Raw genomic sequence first — 19,573 nt, forward strand, 5'->3', positions numbered from 1 at the left:
TCACTGGTCTTACGAGCTTTAATGAGACAATTATCTGTCCACAGGAACTGCCAGTTGCTATTCTTCTTTAGCGCGAGTGCCTTCGCGAAAAGCCTCTTGTTGTCGGGAGTTAAATGGTCATTTACAAAGACTGGAGCTGGGGCTGGAGTGGAGCCTGAGAAACAAATTTGGTTAGTTTGTAAGCGAGCCTTTCTCGCTTTGCGCAGAAATTCGGTTTTCTTGTCACGGCAGCAGAAGCGGGCAATTATGTTTTTTTTTTCGCCAGACTTCGAAGGCACGCGATGTACGGTGTCTAGGTCAGAGGGCGAAACAGGACATTCAATCACGTCGCCCATTAATTTGAGAATCGCGACACAATCCTCCCCATCGGTGGACGGGACACCCTTAATCTCAATGTTATTCGTTCGAGAATACTGTTCGAGATGCGCGACTTTCTTTTCAAGCTCGTTATTGCGTGCTGTCAGGGCTTTGTTCGCTGCAAGCAGTTCGCCCTGTTTCGTCATCAATTCATCGAAGACGCCGCTTAGGTGTTCGACACTCGCACTGAGGGTAATGTGCTGGTTCAGGCCCTCGCCGGACAGTTGATCTTTGATTTTAACCGCCTGTTTGATTTTATCATGTATCAAACAATTCATGTCATCCGCGTACAAAACTTTTTTTCTATTGGTGGAATGGTAGCGTTATTATTTACCTATAAAGCAAAAATAAAAGCTGCCCTAAAATGCCCTTGTGATAAACCTTTATTCACTGACATTAGCTTGGAGATAGATGCACCTGTGAAACACATTGCTACAATTTCGGAGATAGCCTCTAATTAAGTTAAGCCCCCACCCAATAATTCTGTAAGAAAACTCCCTGTAGAGTGCTTAGTATTTGACTTCATCAAACGCCCATCTTTAATTTAGAAATATTCATGCTGCATTCAACTACCGTTCCACATTTTATTGCTTCCTTTGTTTGCAATTATTGGTAGCTAAGTTAACTTGTCCCGTTCAAAACTCCACTGCATGGTGTCGCGAAACCATTTTCATGCTTTTTCAAGAAACCGAGAAATCTTTTCTGTGCAAAACGCTTTGGGATGTTTTAGTGGAAATGCTCAGTACGGAATCTTGTCTTTTCAGGATCCCGACGTCTGCGTTTGATTGAAGCCCATAAGTTATCCAGTAGGCTGCTCCCCGTTTGCCATCCTCCCAACGTCCCCTTCGGGAGGTGACCTAGAGCGCCACTAGTAATCTGGCCGACGGTGTTGTTAAATTACCTTCCATCACCCATGGCGTCCTGCTGGCAGTCGGAACCTTGCTCCTCGCCCGCCACTGCTGGTGAGTATCGCGTACTGACGTCTCGTACTTCGGCTCTGTCCTCGAGGGGTCAACAATGAGCCCGCTGCTGTTCTCGTTTTTCAGATGACCGTTTTGGATGGCGGTGAGCGAGGAGAACGTCCGAGGCAGTTTTGCCAAAAGGTGGGAAATTTTACATATTGTGTACAGTATGTCCGAGATCTCGGGGGAAATATTCTGGCAGTGAAAAACGTGTTAAATATTTTTGACGTGAGGTGTGCTTTTTCGCTTTAATGTGCTGCAGTATACAAAAGCGTGGCAGTTTGGGCGAGTTGGTGTGTCATGACGTTTTTACGCTTGTAGCGCAGCTCAGAAACAGCAAAAAGGAAGGTGGAAGGGGTAATGAAAGGGAACGTTCACTCTGTTCTCCGTTCCCTTTCATTACCCCTTCCACCTTCCTTTTTGCTCTTTCTGAGCTGCGCTACAAGCCTCAAATAATGGAGTGTACAAATATGGGCAATAGCAGTTGTTTATATTAGCAGACAACTGAAACCCATGCGACATGCCTGAATTATTATACGGACGCTATTTTGCGAGGTTTCTGAATGTCGTCTTACAGGTGGCCAGCTTCGGTTACGCTTTCTGCAGCTGACTTGACGTTGCAGTGACACACATTACGAAAGGCTAACGTAAGCGAGCTCGGCCACTTTTTGCGTCTCCAGTGCGAGTAAGACTAAATTTTGATAGCAGTTTCAGGAAAGCTGGTTGGAGCTTTCGTTAGGGCGCTGAATTGCTCCACTACGGTGTGATGACCACCAGTTTCATACGTTTTGGGTAATCATGTGTTCAGAAAGAACGTGGCCAAACTGAACATCGTGCATTTTATTTTCTAAGCAGAGTATGATGCTTGAAACATGCCGATGAGGAGCGGGAAGTGTAGCTTGTTATTTACAGATGGCTTTCTTGATTGATATTATATATTGCTTGAACGTGTGCATAGCTGACACTAGAACTCGATGTCTGAGGTTTGAAAGGCGTTTTATCAAGGCGCTGTACCTGGTTTCGAAACTTCCTTTTTTTTTCAAGTGCCGGCCACTCAGACGCACATATCTTGGACTTCATCGTGCTTGTTCAGCGTTTCCTTGTCCAACGGGTTTTAGTTAAGTCAGCTGCAGGGAATTTGGCCGCAGATTATCAGCAAGAGACTTCCTCACAGCGTATAGATGCTTTCCTGAATGAATTTGGTCCTGGCGTATGGAAAATGTTCGCCCACAGACGTGACAATATTACACGTCACAATTTGGCAGCACTGGTTTCTGCTCACAATTCAAAGTATTTTCTTGCCTACGTTCCAGATCAGATACTTCTGAGCAACCATCCTTCCACGGCTGTGGCCGTTTGCACATCGGCCGGCAACTGGACATCCAAGTCCGAGTGTGGCCACTAACCCCAGGACCTGCGCAGCAACCCCTCGTCACGGCGAGCTTAGTCTCTGCGAGCTTCGCATCAAGCGTCCTGAACGCTCATCAGGTGGTCTTTGTGCATATTCTAGATGGTCTAGCTGGCGAGGGTGGCGCACGCCTTAGCGAAGTTAACTGTTCAGTTGCACTAGCTAGCGCTCACTAGGGTTGCTTAGCTGTAAGCCCGAGGTTTCGTGGGCATGGCTTGCGGCCACATGGGTCTTCTCCGTGCCGGAATCGAAGAGGACGGGCCACGTGTTGCGGGGTGGCGGCGTATAGCTTCAGGTTTTAGCTGACATAAGGCTTAGCTCACACTGCGCAGGCTACAGCTGATAGCAGTCCTCTTCGAGTGCGTCAGGGACATGGACCCTTCCGAATGGCCTTGCGACCCGACCCCACTATTTCGTGACAAGGTAGCCCGGGCGCGTCAGTGCTATCGAGCGAAATGTGGAATCACGGAAGCAAACGCCATTCTGAAATTGCCTCGCCAGCTTTTAGCTATTGCGGCGACCTTCCGTCGCCTACGGTCTGGAGCGGAGCCCGGCCGTGCAGCAGCTACGGTGAGTGGTCCATTTCTTTGCGGTTCCAGCTGTTCTTTTCTGGTTGTTTACTTTCCTCCTTGCGTCGCAGATGATGACCTTGATCACCACTCGTGCCGTCACCGACCGTCTTAACGATTTTGCATTCCCTCGGCGGGGAAGTGTTGCTGGTGGACTGCACTTATTTCCTCGCCCAGCACTACTCCTACCAAGTACCATGAACACTAGAATCATCGTAGTACGGCTGTGCTTTCGAGTGTTTAACAAGCCCTGCCTGATTTCAGGTTCCTACCGTCTGCTTCTGAAGTGCGCCAACTGTAGCAGCCCTCACGCAGCGTCGTCGAAAGACTGTCCCCGCATCAAGAGGGAGCGCGCGGTTCTGAAGCAAATGGGCAGAGACAATACGGCCCACAGGGAGGCAGCCGAAGTAGTCCGGCGTCGACGTCGACACCATCGTACGTCTTCAAAGAAAGCGCATGCGCGAAGCAATAGTACCCGCACCACTACGGTACCACTTTGTCGCGCCGCGAAAGGGCCCAACACTTCCACGAGGGAATCAGATAAGACTCTTTCTTTAGAGGAATGGCCCACGCTATCGAGCCGCTCCTTTGCTAAGGAACCTCAGAAGGTCGCGGCCCCACCAGAGCCTTCTCCGGCCATTTATGATTCACCTAAGACAGATCGTCAAGTCATCTCGGTGCTACGCTCCCTCATGGAGGCCATCCGAACGATTTGAGTGGACATGGGGACACCGTCTGCTCGAAGCGCAATTAAAGTGCTGGACCCCTTAAGCCCAGTGCTTGAATCCCTCAACTAGAAAGGTGGCTACCCATACCCCATCCTTCCGAAAAGAAGTCAAGGCAGCGTCCGTCATCCGGTGGAACTCCAGAGGGCTAAAATCACGAATTTCAGATTTCCGTCAGTATGTGTACACCAATGTGTTTCTACTCATCGTCATTTGTGAGCCCAACTTGTCGAAACCAATCAGACTGTCAGGATACGAATGTATCATGTCATCAACAAATGGTGCATGCAGCAAAATCATCGTTTTTTTTCGTCGTGAACTCTCCTATGCTTTGCAACCAATTGCGCCTCACGACGACAATCAATATATATGCATCACAGTTAAAGAGAACACTCTTGTTTACTCACACAGGCGTGTATATATCGCCTTCCAGCGATTTCGATACTAAAAGATCAGCGGATATCTTGAGTGTTCGTCCTTCCCCATGGGTCATCATAGATTTCAATGCACACCATTCAGCATGGGGAAGTACAAAGACAAATACAAAAGGACGAAGATTAGCAAGCATCGCTTACAGCTATGGCCTTACTCTCTTGAACGATGGTAGCCTCGCCTTTCTTCGAGGCCTGAAATACGGCAGCTGCCTCGACCTTGCTTTCGTCTCCAACTCCCTCGCCAGATGTGTGAAGTGGTTTCCAGACATTGAGACACAGGGGGTGATCACATTCCCACCTATCTGAACATCAAAGGCTTGTCGTCTAGATCTGGCCCACGGAATACCATCCGAACGATTCAATGGGCCAACTTCAAATCTGATATGGAAGATGCCTGCCGCGGGGGCCTACCCTCTGGGTTAGAGCAAACAATTAAAAATACGATGCAAAACGCCACTCACGTGCTGACGATCTCTTACACGCGAAACGACTTCGACATAGAATTAGAGACTTCGAGCACTTCGTCGCCGGGCAGAACGTCGATCTCGACGTACAAAATCAATCCATGACCTTAGGGCCGCCAGGAGGATTCAAAAAAAAAAAAATTCAGCGTCGAATGGATAGATTAGCGTCGGAACGTTGGGCAACGTTTTGCCAGACACTCGACCCCCGCAAGCCACTCTCACATTTGGAAAACGGTGCAAGGTCTGCGTTGCCTTCCGGAACGGCGTTTTCCTTTCAAGGCGATCGCGCTTTTCCAAGAACGGCAAGACATCGATGTCGCAGAAGACTTTTGTGCGCGGATGGCAGACCAAGCGACACGTCCAGATTCTCCAGCCCGAGATGACGTCCCCCATTCCCGTGATTGCCGCATGGACCTTCCTTTTACAATGGAGGAGCTCGAGGCGGCACTAGCTCTCTGCAGGCGCTCATCATCTCCGGGTCCAGATGGTATATCATACCGAGCCTTGTGCTATCTCGCAGAATCCGCACGGATAGCATTGTTGAGTCTCTACAACACCTCATGGCAGGAGGGAAATGTTCCTGACGAGTGGAAAGTCAGCCGCCTGGTGCCAATCTTGAAGCAGGGCATATTCCCGCTGGAGCTCACCTCTTACCGCCCAATAGCGTTGGCCAGCTGGGTAGGAAAGATAATGGAACGGATGACCCTTGACCGCCTGGAATGGTACCTTGAACACTACACGATTTATCCGAATTCCATGGCTGGTTTCCGACGTGACCCCTCTTCCATCGACAATGTAGTTAATCTCGTTTCATATGTCCAGCACGAAAGGTCCCGAAAACGTTTATCTGCAGCTTTATTCTTAGATGTGAAAGGGGCATACGATAGCGTATTACATGAGGCCATTCTCGACGCTCTTGTGACGGCTGGCCTAGGTGGTCGAGTATTTTGGGGATTGCAAGTTACTTATCTGCAAGATCTTTAGTGTTAACTGACGATGGCCCAACGGCGCGACGCTATACCAGCAGGGGCGTTCCTCAAGGCGGTGCTCTCAGCCCGACCCTATTCAACCTCGCTCTTATTGGGCTTGCTGAATACTTGCCAACTACCACCAAAATTTCAATATACGCAGACATCTGTTTGGACTTCGGCAGTCACACGTCCTCAGATACGTGCACGGCTTCAAAGAGCGGCTACTTTGACAGCAAGCTACTTGTGTGAACAAGGTCTCAGCATATCACCAGAAAAATGAGCCCTAGTGGCATTTACTCGCAAACCAATGACGCCTTATGTTATCTCAATCAATGGGCGGACCATTTCCTATGTCAGAGCCCACAGATTTCTTTGCATAATTATCGACCGAGACCTCTGTTGGAGACCGCACGTGGCCTACATGAAACGGCGCCTGACAGCAACCTCCCAGTTGTTTAACTACTAGACAGGAAATACGTGGGGGATGTCAGTTGACGCAATGATGAAACTCTACAGAGCTCTTTCTCGGTTTTTTAAGATAGTCTATACCTGTAGTGAACAACACCTGCAAGACATTCGTGTTCTGCAGGCAGCACAAGCTCAAGCACTGTTTGCCTTGGTTTGCCCAGATGCACGTCAACAGAGGCTACTATTGCGATTGCTCGGGACCATCCAATGCAAACTCGCATCACGGTGGAAGCCCTGAGAACGCACATCAGACATTTTGCACGTGCCCCCTATGGCCACCTTGCAACACTACCTTCAGACCGGCACCAATCATCATTCTCTAAAACTATCGTCAAGTACAACGACAAACTTCCCTAGGGCTTCACCGCTTCATCTAAACCATCGATACCCCTTGGTGTCTTGTCAGCCCCACAGTCCATCTCAGCGTACCAGGAATCGGGAAAAAGTCTGAGCTGTCGTCGCCTGTGCTGACACAACTGTCTCTGCTTCTTCTGCACGAGAGGCACGCAGACAGTGCATATACTTATACTGATGGTTCCACAAACATCCAATTTTCGTCCGGTGCTGTGGTCGTCCCAGCAAGAGGTATTACCATCAGCTTTAGGACTGACCACCCAACGACATCAACAACGGCGGAACTAGCTGCTCTTCACGCTGCACTTTGTTTCGTCAATCGGGAACCATCTTGACAATGGTCAATTTTCAGTGACTCAAAGGCAGCCCTACAATCTGTGCTATCAGCTCTGCGTAGCGGGCCATTCGAAAAGCTCGTGCTCGATATTAGATGCCTACTCCATACGTCACATGAGAAAGGACATCATGTGACGTTTCGGTGGCTGCCAAGTCACTGCGGCGTCATAGGTAATGAAGACGCCGATAAAGCCGCTCGGACAGCTTTTGAAGATACACAGGAAGAGGCCATACCACTTTCACGGTCCGACGCAGCCAGCATACTTCGAGTGCTTGCACGGGAGATCACGCTCTCTGTGCTGCGCACCAAGCAGCCAGACCAACCGCAGCAATCGTCAACACGAGCTGCCCTCCTTGATGCATGTCTGTATTCCAACTGGACTCCGCCGAAGTGAGGCCACCCTGCTTTATCGCTTATGGCTCGTGGTGACCTTCGCGAAATCTTACTCGTTTCGAATTGGAATGGCCGACAACGCTCTCTGCTATGCCTGTCTTTGCAAGGAGACGCTGTAACACATTCTGTGTGACTGTCCTGAATATAATGTTCAGGGACAGTCCCTGGCGTCCGTTCTAGCGCACCTTGAGAATAGACTATTGTCAGTTGCAACTATTTTCACATATCGCCGACAGACATCGCAGCTGAAGGCGACGAAGGGATTACTTAGGTTTATGAAGGAGACGGGCTTGGACAAGCGGCTGTGACAGTGATGTCACGTACCGCGCAAGAGTGACAGACTGTAACTAACGATGTGTGTGCCGTGTTATGGGCTCCCTGTCTCTTCTCCCCATCTTTAATCCCCCCATCCCGCTCTCATGTGTATGGAAGCAAACTGGTTAAGCTAAACTGGTTAACCTCCCTGCCTTCCTTCTCCACTTTTTCCTTCATTCGTTCCTACCGTCTGCTTTCCATTGCGGCTATTCACAAGCATATCCAGCGGGCGGTTCTGCACATCTAGTCTCCGGCCGTGTTACGCCTGCATTTTTCTCGCTGGTGGCTTTCAGCTGGGAGACGCAGATTCGTTAAACTCCCTGCACTACTTCTGACAAGTACCATCTATACACTCCAATGGTACTACGGTTGTTTCCTCGTGTGGCGGATAAGCCCTGTGGCATTTAAGGTTCCGAACGTCTGCTTTTGAATGTTTTGCTCTGACGGCTATGGTTAGTGTTCTCTCATTGCTCCTTTTCTTAATCCTGTTGCTACACCTTGCCGGTCCCGCAAGTACACAAACTTTATGGGCTTCCGATAAAATTTGCTGTCGAATCTAGTTATTATGCAGACCTTCGAGGTCAGGTTTATGCTTCGGAAAACTTCGCCACAGAATTTCCAAGAGGCTTTTGTATGTCGCTCTCCCGGCAAGACGACGTTGAATTTCTTCCGTTCCTGGTTACATTTCTTAGCTGATTTCATTTCCTAAACCGTAATTTATTTCGTCTACTCGGAGTGCCACATTTTTCACAATGCTTTGGTAACTCTACGTAGTCCACTTTTGTCGAAGGTTGCCGTCCTATTCCTCAATATGCCCCCCCCCCCCCCCCCCCCCCAGTTTTCTCCGCAGAAACTGGGAGGAAAACTGGGTTCGCAGAATAGGTTCTCCAGGTCCATCGTGAACTTGTGTGAACGATTGTTTTCTAATGATACAACCTACTTCGTATACTCGGGTGTATAGTTCTCCATTATGCAGTACACATCCACCGATCGCTTTCCGCGGTAGACTTGAAAACTACGAATGAGCCTTTCACAGAAACCGCCCCCACACAATGTTTTGGGGAGGAAATTTCCACTTGGTGATAGGTCATTAATTGTTCACTTGTTTATTGACGTAATGTTCCTGTGACCGCATTCAATCCCTTATTCGTTCTCCTGAAAGTCTTTCATTGTTGCTGTGCACGTTTATGTTCGAGCTGAGAAACGCCGAAAATAGTGTAGAAAACCGATGTGAAGCGCCTCCAACAGTTCCGCAGTGTACACCTCTTGCCACGGCACTTGTGAAAGTTGCTACAAAAACTTTGGCTGTCTCCTTACTTTTTTTTGTAGTTGCTCCCAGCGCACCGTTGAAACGTAGACAAGCTATTTCAGACAATTTGGTCTTCGTTACTCTATCCTCAAGAGGAGGTACTTCTTACAAGGATCTGGAATTGTATCTTCGCCACACAACGCACTGTCGTATTCTTTCTTACACGTATACGCGCCAGTGTACCGCGTACTCCACCGTGAAGGTTGTCCATATACGTGTCGCACTAATAGTCAACGGATTTATTCCATTTACATGTGATCGGGTGCTGCTCGTCTTGTGATACGGGCCCTACCGAAAGCGTCTTTGAAGTCTCATTGGGTCTTTATCGTAATATATCTGGTATTCACCTACTGTCTGCATATTCGCTTGCTTGCTGAATTTCTGCGATATTTCAATATACGCACTTTGTTCTAGCCAAATGAGGCAGATGTCGGCGGTATTTGTTTTTTTTGCTTTTCGTGGACCGTAGAACTTGTCCTCCAATATTATTCACGGAACGAAACATTCACGTTGTTGCTCTCCAAATATTCAAGTAACTGCCGAACTTGTCAACTTCAATGCCTCTTCTTGAAATCATTTTCGACGTATATCTGACACGAGAATCATCTCCTTTCCTTTCATTTTTATCTGGCATTTTGTAACAGCTATTTGGTCTGTAGCAACTGGGATCCCTTCCACTAAATTGTTCACTACGACATCTTTTCTACGGTGATTCCTGGTCATATCTGCTCAACTTTTCACTACTATTGACGGATGCCCATTGTTCTACTAAGCAATTTTTTTTTCGTTAGTCTGTGTTCAACGGGTGCTTCGTGCACTTTCTACAATGCAGCACGATTCTACAAGTGGTCTGATACTTTACTGTTGCTCGCAAGTTCTAATTTGCGAGACTGACGACGGTGTTCATTAGAGCAACTCTGTTTTTTGCCAGGACCAGCAGTGTCTCCGCTCTCATAACATTACCATGAATGCTGCACTGGAATACACCGCCGGGCTTGCATCCGAGAAGTGTCAGTGCTTAGGTTCCGTTACTTGTTTTCGATGCGCTCTTGAGTCCTTTATCTTCCTGGGTATATTTTTCCATAGATCATTTATCTTTGTCTGGGAGAGGGTTGTCCCAAGATTTCAGTTTTTTCCCGTCATTGAATACCGATATTGGCTGTTACAGTGCAGGACGTTAAATTCCAGCCGACCGAATATTTTTGCCCTGGCTTCGTGAGCATTTCACTCGAGTCTTCATATCGATATGATAGCAGAATACCGTCCGCCGTGTCCCAGTTCATTCCTAGAATACTGGTCTGGCTTGATCACGTAAGAACGGCACCTTGATGCGCATTTCAATTCTAATTTATTCACTGTTTGATGTCCCTTTCCAAAGATTCATTGCAGCTCGGCGATTTTTTTTTTTTTGCTTTTGCGTACACGCCTTTTGCCTGGTTTATGATGTTCCAAGCATAACTTCAGCAACGCAAACTTAACTACGTTTGCTGTCATTGCAATTGGATTGGATTGGAGCCAACTATATTTATGCCTGCAGTTGGGCACTCGCGCGCCCCGACGAGGGCCTACGCCATCCTCGAAGTCGCCGTTACTCGGCGCGGGTCTCCGCTCGCCGTTGCCTGCTCGCTGGGTCCGTGCCTTTCGAGCGCCTCGAGGACCTGCTGGACGGCCCAGAGCTGATCGTCTCGGCCGTAGCTCTTCGCGGCTGCCTCGAGCCGCGGTGGGAGCGTTCTTGATTTTGCTTCCTCTGGAAATTAAACGCAGTCCCACAAGATGTGCGTGTAGTCTGCGGTCTCCCTCCGGCAGACTCTGCACCTATCTGTCGGATATGTCTCGGGGTACATGCGATTCATCAGTCTCGTGCTTGGTAGCGATCCGGTCTGGAGCTGTCTCAGTACTACCGCCTCCGCTCGACTGTCTCGGGCCAGGCGGTAGGCCTTCGCGATTTCATTGTAATCTGTCATGCTGTCCTTGGTTCCGAACCACGTCGGACGGTCTGTCGCCGGGGCGCGGTTGGTTTGCGCTCGCGCCGCTGCGTGTGCAGTCTCATTATGGTTCTCATTGCGTTCCGACGCGTCGCCCGCGTGCGCCGCGAACCACTTGAGTCGTACTTAACGTTCTTCTAGTTTGACTGCTCGCAGTACGCGCTCAGCGTCCCTGCAGATTTGGCCTTTGGCGAAGTTTCGCACCGCCTGTCTTGAGTCATTCAGCACGGTGTGGCAGTCTGCGTCGGCGATGGCCAGGGCGATGGCTACCTCCTCCGCTTGTTCCGCTCCGGCGCTTCTCACGCTCGCTGCCGTCCCCGTGGCGCCGGTTGACGCCTCTATGACGACCGCTGCGAAGGCGTTCCGTTGGTATTCGGCCGCGTCCACGTACCGCGCGTGTTCGTCGTTGGCATGCTGGTCGATGAGAGCCTTGGCCCTCACCGCTCTTCTTCCCTTGTTGAACTCGGGATTCATGTTCTTCGCTATGGGGTCGATTCTGGTCTCGTGTCGGACCTCTTCGGGTACGGGGAGCTTCATCTCCACCTCGTTCGAGCGTCTCATTCCCAGACCGTCCAGTATCTTCCTCCCGGCTTTGGTCATGGACAGCCGCTCCAGTTGAGAGGTCCGTTGCGCTTCGGCTATTTCTTCGAGCGTATTGTGTATCCCGAGTTGTAACAAGTGGGTCGTGCTCGTGGACTCGAACAGGCCCTGCGCCGTCTTGTACGCTCTTCTGATGAGCACGTCGATTTTGTTTCGTTCGTGTTGGAGCCATCTGTGGTAGGCTGCAACGTACGCGACATGGCTGATGACGAAGGATTGGACGAGCCTACTTAGGCTCTCCTCTCTGATGCCAGCCTTCCGGGAAGTGACTCGTTTGAGGAGTCGAATCGCGTTGGCTGCTTTTGCCTTGAGACGGGTGATGGTTTCGCAGTTTCTTCCGTGCTTTGCGATGACCATGCCTAGGATCCTAATTTTGCCGACCTCGGCATTACGTTGCCGGATTTGGTAACGATTCTGATTTTTTCGTTTTCGCGTTGTCTGGTCTTGCCTCTGCTATTTTTGGTAGGTGGGAGTATGAGAAGCTCCGATTTGCTCGGCGAACATCTCAGTCCGGTGCCTTCCAGCTGGTCTTCTATTGCGTCGACGGCGGCTTGCAGCGCGCCCTCGATATGGGCGTCGCTGCCACCGGTCACCCATAGCGTGATATCGTCCGCGTAGATGGTGTGCCTGACGTCTTCGATGTGCCCGAGCTTTTCGGCCACTCCGATCATTACCAGGTTGAACAGCATCGGCGAAATGACCGGTCCCTGCGGTGTGCCAGTGCTCCCGAGCTTCATCTCTTGCGTCTGTAGGTCGCCTGCTCGTAGCTCCACGGTCCTGTCCGTGAGGAAGTCCTTGATGTAGTTGTAGGATCTTTCGCCCATGTTGAGCTTGGAGACTTGGGACAGAATCGCCGAGTGTTTCACCTTATCGAAGGCGCTCTGCAGGTCGAGCCCTAGGATTGCTTTGTTGTCGCGGGCGCTGCCGCCATCATCGATGATTTGGTATTTAAGCTGCAGCATCGCGTCCTGCGTGCTGAGGTGCTGTCTGAAGCCGATCAAAGTGGCTGGGTACAGCCCTTCTCGTTCCAGGTAGTCTTGCCACCTGTTGAGCAGGACGTGCTCCAGCACCTTGCCCACGCAGGACGTGAGCGAGATGGGCCGGAGGTTATCCGTGTCCGGCGGCTTCCCCGGCTTGGGGATCAGGATGGTCTTGGCTGTCTTCCACAGCTTTGGCAGCGCGCCCGCTCTCCAGCACTTGTTGAAGTATTTTGCGAGGTTTTCAATCGAGCCATCATCGAGGTTCTTTAGCGCTTTGTTCGTGACGAGGTCCGGGCCGGCTGCCGACCGGCTGTTGAGTTCGTACAGAGCCGCGCGTACCTCCACGACGTCGATGTCACGATCGAGCTTCGCGTTCGGCAGGCCGCTGTACGGCGCGTGTTGTTCGGTGGGTGTAGTCGGCAGGTATTTGTCGTTAATGCGCCTGGTGACTTCGTCGACGCCGTGTGCTGAGACCGCCCGATGTATGAGCCTGGCGAGTCTGTCCCTTTGGTGCGACTTGGTCTTGCTTTCGTCGAGCAGGTGCCGCAGCAGGTTCCACGTCTTCCCGCTGTGCATCTGCCCGTCTGCCGCGTTGCAGATCTCGTTCCACTGTTGCGTGCAGAGAGCGTGGCAGTGATCTTCGATCGCGCGGTTCAGCTCCGCCACCTTCTTTCTCAGTCTGCGGTTAAGCCGTTGTTTCTTCCAGCGATTGAGTATCGACTGTTTGGCTTCGATGAGATGCGCAAGCCGGCTGTCTACTTTGTCGATCTCCGCGCCCGTTTCAATTTCTTTGGTCGCGTCGCGTACGCTCTTGATGATTTCGGCCGTCCACGAGTCGATGTCTTCGATCTCGTCGTCACCGTCGCTCTTCTGGGTTCTGGCGTCTCGAAAGGCATCCCAGTCTATCCATCTGTGTGCTTTGATGCTGGTGTCGTTGTGTTCCTGTATGCCGATTTCCACGATGGTGTGGTCGCTGCCTAGGTCGGTGCCCGTGTTTCTCCAGGTGATCGCGCCCCGGATGCGTTCTTGACGAACGTGAGGTGGTGTGAGGAACGTGGTGTCCCGGGACACGGAGTTACCAATTCCCGTCGGATGTGTCGGGTCCGTGATGAGGGGGAAGTGGAGTTCTGTGGCGTCTTGGTACAGGTCGCGGCCCTTTGCTCTGTACTTGTTGTAGCCGCAGGCAGGGTTCATCGCGTTGAAGTCTCCGCACGCGATCAGCCTGTTGCGGCCCGCTGCGGTGCTGGCTCTGTGCAGTAATGTCTTGAATCTGTTTTCTCTGCGATGGGTTGCTGTAGACGTTCAGCAGCAATATGCTTCCTTTCCTCTTCTTACCCGGGATGATTTCGGCGAGTGTGTGCTCAATCTTGATATTGATTTGCAGCTCGTGTTCGACGAACGTGAGTCCCTTCCTGACCAGGGTGCACAGGCCTCTGCCGTCGGGCGGTCCCTTGTGCACTCTGTAGCCGGGGAGTAGTATAACGTCTGGCTTGCGCGCGGCATGTACGATGTGCTGTTGGATGACTGCCTTCTTCCTTCCGAAGCCGCGACAGTTCCACTGCCACGCGGTTACACCTGCTGCTGCTGGTGTTGCGTTGGCGGCCATGATTGCGTTGGCGTGTACGGGGCTCCCTGGTTGGGTGGATGTTGCGCGAAGAGGGGCGCAAACGTCGGGTGGCTTAGCATCGGCTGTAGGGTCCTTTCGATGTAGGCGAATCTGTTCGTGTTCTCAGCTTGGTAGGCCTCCATTGTTTGTTTCAATGCTGTCACTGCTGCGATGTTTCTCGTGATTAGCTGTTCGAGTTTCGTGAATGTCGCTTCGAATTTCGCTTCGAGACTGTCGATGCGATCGTTTTCTGTTTGCGTGCGCGCGGCCTCGATGGCTCGCTTCTTCTGTGCCGGTTCCTCTATGGCTTTCTCGTGGATGTTCGTTGTCGTTTCCTCGGCCTTGCTTGTGCTTGGCGTGGGTCTCTGCAGAGGCCCGTTGTTGCTTAGCAGCAACTTACGGATCTCGGCGATCTCTTTCGTGAGGTAGTTGATGGTCACTCGCAACGCCGCGTTTTCTTGTCTTAGGATCTCATTTGCCTCCCGCACCTTGTTCATATCTTCTTTCTTCGTGGCTTCGGTGATTTTCTGCGCGCTCCTTATATTGTTTCCTTTCGCTGCGTCGACCCCGCTCACTCGCTGCCGTGATGGTGACGTTTTTCTGCTGAGGCTTCTCTTGCAGCAGCTGCTGTTTCTGGATTTGGGAGTGCGGTTTTCCGATGGGGTCCTTGACTTTCGCGCATCTGGCGGCTTGTCGAATGGCGGGAAATCGCTCTCCGACAGCAGCTGGCGTTCGGCCTGTCGGCGCTCCCATTGTCGCTTACGCACTACGTAGGGGATCTTGTATTTCGCCTTGCACGTTCGGACTCCATTAGGGTGTTCGTCTCCGCACAACTTCCAAAATTCATTCACAGTGTAGGTACATCTGCATTAAAATTTCTTCCTGTCTGAAGATAATCATTCAAAACAGTCCTGATCTTAACCACGAGGCGTCAAATACGTTTAATTTTCTTGCTAGTCGATATTCTCGAATTTCTTGATGGCTCGATATGGTAGCTATTGTTCAGATTCTTCCGAGCACGCTCATTTTGCCATTCCAAGCGTGAAACATCTCGCATTGAACAGTTGTATTTTTATCTCGGTACTGAATTTGTCTAGTGCCTTCGAGATCGTCTTCCGATTGCTACTTAGTTGATTTCCACGTTAACTTGCTCTCTCCAACCTTCTGAAGTCCTTGTGACTACATAGTCCACTTTATGCATTGTTTCTTTCTGAAGAGTTAAGCCAGTATTTTCCACCATTAAAAAAAGTTCAAAATGCAAGTTTCGTCAGTTTCTGCGACGTCAAGAACCATGGAGAGTTTCGCGTTTCGCAGTTCTGTTCTACACCACATGGGTCAGGCACAATCCAGTCGGAAATTTTCTATCTTCCATTGTATCTTCGTTTGGTCTTTTCACTGGGCTTTGCTCCTCACCTCCACTACTACTGGTAAGGGTCCTTTACACGGGACTCGTATTACGGCTGTTTCCTCCAGTGGTTAACAAATAAGCATTGTGTCGTTACAGGTTCTGCACCCCCGTTTTCAACTGCGGTCCACAAGCGTACCCAGCGTACCCTAGCACGACTCTACGGTCTGCGCTCCAAAAGATTACTTCGGGCACCAGCATCACCCGTTCCATGAGCAACTGCTATTCCTTGTACATTCTCTCGCGGACGGCGTCCTGCTGGCAGACTGGACTTGGCTCTTCGCCCGGAACTACTACTGGTAAATGTCGTTTACGCGGGACCCGTATTACGACTGTCATCCAGTGTTTAACAAATAATCAGTGTCGTTACAGGTTCTGCGGTCCACAAGCGTACCCAGCGTGCTCTTGCACGACTCTACGGTCTGCGCTCCAAAAGATTACTTCGGCCACGGGCATCACCTGTTCCGGGAGCGACTACTACTGCTTCTACATTCCCTCGCCAGTGGCGTCCTGCTGGTAGACTGGACTTGCCTCCTCGCCCTGCACTACTCCTGGTAAATGTCGTTTACACGGGACTCGTATTACGGCTGTGTCCTCCAGTGGTTAACAAATAAGCATTGTGTCGTTATAGGTTCTCCACTCCTGTTTTCAACTGCGGTCCACAAGCGTACCCAGCGTTTCCTTACACGACTCTACGGTCGCGCTCCAAAAGGTTACTTCGGCCACGAGCATCACCTGTTCCGGGAGCGACTACTACTGCTTCTACATTCCCTCGCCAGTGGCGTCCTGCTGGCAGACTGGACTTCCCTCCTCGCCCTGCACTACTCCTGGTAAATGTCGTTTACACGGGACTCGTATTATGGCTGTGTCCTCCAGTGGTTAACAAATAAGCATTGTGTCGTTATAGGTTCTCCACTCCTGTTTTCAACTGCGGTCCACAAGCGTACGCAGCGTGCCCTTACACGACTCTACGGTCGCGCTCCAAAAGGTTACTTCGGCCACGAGCATCACCTGTTCCGGGAGCGACTACTACTGCTTCTACATCCCCTCGCCAGTGGCGTCCTGCTGGCAGACTGGACTTGCCTCCTCGCCCTGCACTACTACTGGTAAATGTCGTTTACACGGGACTCGTATTACGGCTGTGTCCTCCAGTGGTTAACAAATAAGCATTGTGTCGTTACAGGTTTTGCACACCTGTTTTCAACTGCGGTCCACAAGCGTACCCAGCGTGCCCTTACACGACTCTACGGTCGCGCTCCAAAAGGTTACTTCGGCCACGAGCATCACCTGTTCCGGGAGCGACTACTACTGCTTCTACATCCCCTCGCCAGTGGCGTCCTGCTGGCAGACTGGACTTGCCTCCTCGCCCTGCACTACTACTGGTAAATGTCGTTTACACGGGACTCGTATTACGGCTGTGTCCTCCAGTGGTTAACAAATAAGCATTGTGTCGTTACAGGTTTTGCACACCTGTTTTCAACTGCGGTCCACAAGCGTACCCAGCGTGCTCTTGCACGACTCTACGGTCTGCGCTCCAAACGATTACTTCGGCCACGAGCATCACCTGTTCCAGGAGCGACTGATGTTGCTTCTGCATTCCCTCAGCAGTGGCGTCCTGCTGGTAGACTGGACTTTTCTCCTCGCCCAGCACTACTACTGGTAATTGTCGTTTACGCGGGACTCGTATTACGGCTCTTCCCTCCACTGTTTAACAAATACGCACTGTGTCGTTACAGGTTCTGCATTCCTGTTTTCAACTGCGGTCCTCAAGCGTACCCAGCGTGCCCCTGCACTTCTCTATGGTCTGCGCTCCAAAAAAGTACTTCGGCCACGAGCATCACCTGTTCCGGGAGCGACTACTACTGCTTCTACATTCCCTCGCCAGTGGCGTCCTGCTGGCAGACTGGACTTGTCTCATCGCCCTGCAGTACTACTGGTAAATGTCCTTTACACGGGACTCGTATTACGACTGTGTCCTCCGGTGGTTAACAAATAAGCACTGTGTTGTTACAGGTTCTGCACTCCTGTTTTCGACTCCGGTGGGTGCCTAGCACGCTACTGCACATCGACTCTCCGTTCTGCGCTCCGAAAGAGATTACTTCGGGCACCAGCATCACCCGTTCCATGAGCGACTGCTATTGCTTCTACGTTCTCTCGCCGACGGCGTCCTGCTGGAAGACTGGACTTAGCCTGGCGCCCTTGCACCTAATTGTGGTAAGTATCGCGTACACACGACTGTACTGCGCCTGCGTGTTTTACGAATGACCAACAAACGGGGCTTGTTCGTTTCAGGTTTCCAGTTTCTGCTGTCGCTTGTGGCGCAAGAGAAATATTCCAGCACGCTCATTTAGAAGAATATTCCTGGCCTTGCCTCCCGAGCAACCATCTTCAGCCCGATCGTCCTGCCGCGTGCTCTATACAACACGTTTTCTAATGAACTCGTGAACGCGTCGCACGCCTCTGTCTTGGCGGTGTCCTGCACTGTGTTGACGGCGTGTTCATTCTCTGAAGGACTTCGTGTCGTCACCATCCCGCGACCGTCCATCGGATGTGCTCCTACAGTTCGCTGTTGCCTTTTTCCGCAAGCATATTTATTAAGGTCATTGTAGCAAGCGTTTCTGCTTTGGAAGAGTGGTACGTTGCTCGGCGAATGGATGCCGATTCTAGGAATCGGGTTAATACGAAGCAGAACATAAAGGTCTCGTTACGTGGACACCACTCGGTCCTTAATAAGGACTGTCAATGTTTTCATGAGCCGATCTGTAAATGTTTGGTGGCGAGAGTAATGGACATTCATTGACATTGTGCACTATTGTAGTAGCACGTTGGTGTGTGTGTGTGTGTGTGTGTGTGTGTGTGTGTGTGTGTGTGTGTGTGTGTGTTTGCTTGCGCGTGCTGGTCTGCGTACACGTGTAACCTACTCTGTGCTCCATTTTTGTTTCGGTCGAGGACGTATGACATGAGCTCCACTACTACCTGGCGCATTTTTCATGTTTTTGGTGGTAGCATTTCCAGCGTCACAGTTGCTTCACTTTTCCCGGTTCATTCCTGTTAAAAGGTTCCTGGTTTGATGGTTTACTGTCGTCTATGGACATCCGCTTTTGGATTGGTCGAACCGCTGGTTTCTTTGGCTTTGGTCCTTGGGTTGACCTCTGTGCTCGTTTCAGCATTCAGCGGATTTGTTCTGGCGTCTTTCTCGTGCCAGAAACGAGGTCTTCACACTTACTCGGTTCTTCCACGTCACTCATCACTGACTCGAAAAGGTCAACATGCCACTGCAAAAGGACGCAGTGTCAATGAATGGGAAAGGGGTGGGTGGTTACTCTCGCCAACAAAAATTTCCTGATTTGTTCATAATGACGTCCATATTTAAGACTGATTGGTGGTAAATGTTACCGGGCTCGCTGTTTCTAGTTTTTTGTCCTTGACTCATCAAATGCTGTTATGGATCTACATGGTCGAACTTGTGTATTACCTGTCGTTTGTTTACCGGACAGTGCTACCCGCTGTCACCGCTTGTTCACCATATATACTGCGCCTTAGTTTGATATTTTGTGTCCACAAGTATCCCGTACTCTGCAAGATCGGTAGGAATACTGAAGTGCCGTGGCACCCTTGAGGCGGCTGTGCCGTCGTTGCCTGCTGACTGTAGTTCAGATTACGCACACTTGTGTACTTAATCCTGAAATTGCACCGCGTAAGCCATTGTCACAGCTGCTTCGAAGGGGCTACATGTACTCCCCTTACGCCAGGTCGTGTGTGAACACGTCTAGACAACTGACGTGCACGAGCGCGCTCAAAGAAATCTTCATAAAATGTCCGCTTTACTTGTAATTTTAGTGTTGAAGTGAATTATGTTTATCAGAGTATCGCCACGTAATTCTTTTCTGTACGCTGTTAGTCTACATTGCTCTTCGAATGCATCTCAATG

General features: G+C 50.7%; 1 protein-coding gene across 1 annotated transcript; it reads left to right on the forward strand.

The window, feature by feature from the left end:
* The first annotated feature begins 1,270 nt into the window (after positions 1-1,270).
* On the forward strand, positions 1,271-18,931 carry LOC140212840 (uncharacterized). Its single transcript, XM_072287881.1, has 10 exons — positions 1,271-1,319; positions 2,633-2,711; positions 3,060-3,150; positions 16,015-16,196; positions 16,274-16,472; positions 16,550-16,748; positions 16,826-17,024; positions 17,379-17,578; positions 17,656-17,856; positions 17,935-18,931. Exons 1-9 carry the CDS (start codon positions 1,271-1,273, stop codon positions 17,691-17,693), a joined length of 1,236 nt encoding a protein of 411 aa, XP_072143982.1. The 3' UTR covers positions 17,694-17,856; positions 17,935-18,931.
* Positions 18,932-19,573: the final 642 nt, after the last annotated feature.

This window comes from Dermacentor andersoni, chromosome 1 (assembly GCF_023375885.2).
Source record: "Dermacentor andersoni chromosome 1, qqDerAnde1_hic_scaffold, whole genome shotgun sequence".
In the NCBI taxonomy this organism is placed as follows: domain Eukaryota; kingdom Metazoa; phylum Arthropoda; class Arachnida; order Ixodida; family Ixodidae; genus Dermacentor; species Dermacentor andersoni.

Coding starts and splice junctions, on each gene's coding strand:
- LOC140212840 (XM_072287881.1), top strand. CDS start 1,271: ATGGCGTCCTGCTGGCAGTCGGAACCTTGCTCCTCGCCCGCCACTGCT. Junction 1,320..2,632: donor CTCCTCGCCCGCCACTGCTG/GTGAGTATCGCG, acceptor CCTACGTTCCAG/ATCAGATACTTCTGAGCAAC. Junction 3,151..16,014: donor CCCCACTATTTCGTGACAAG/GTAGCCCGGGCG, acceptor GTGTCGTTACAG/GTTCTGCGGTCCACAAGCGT.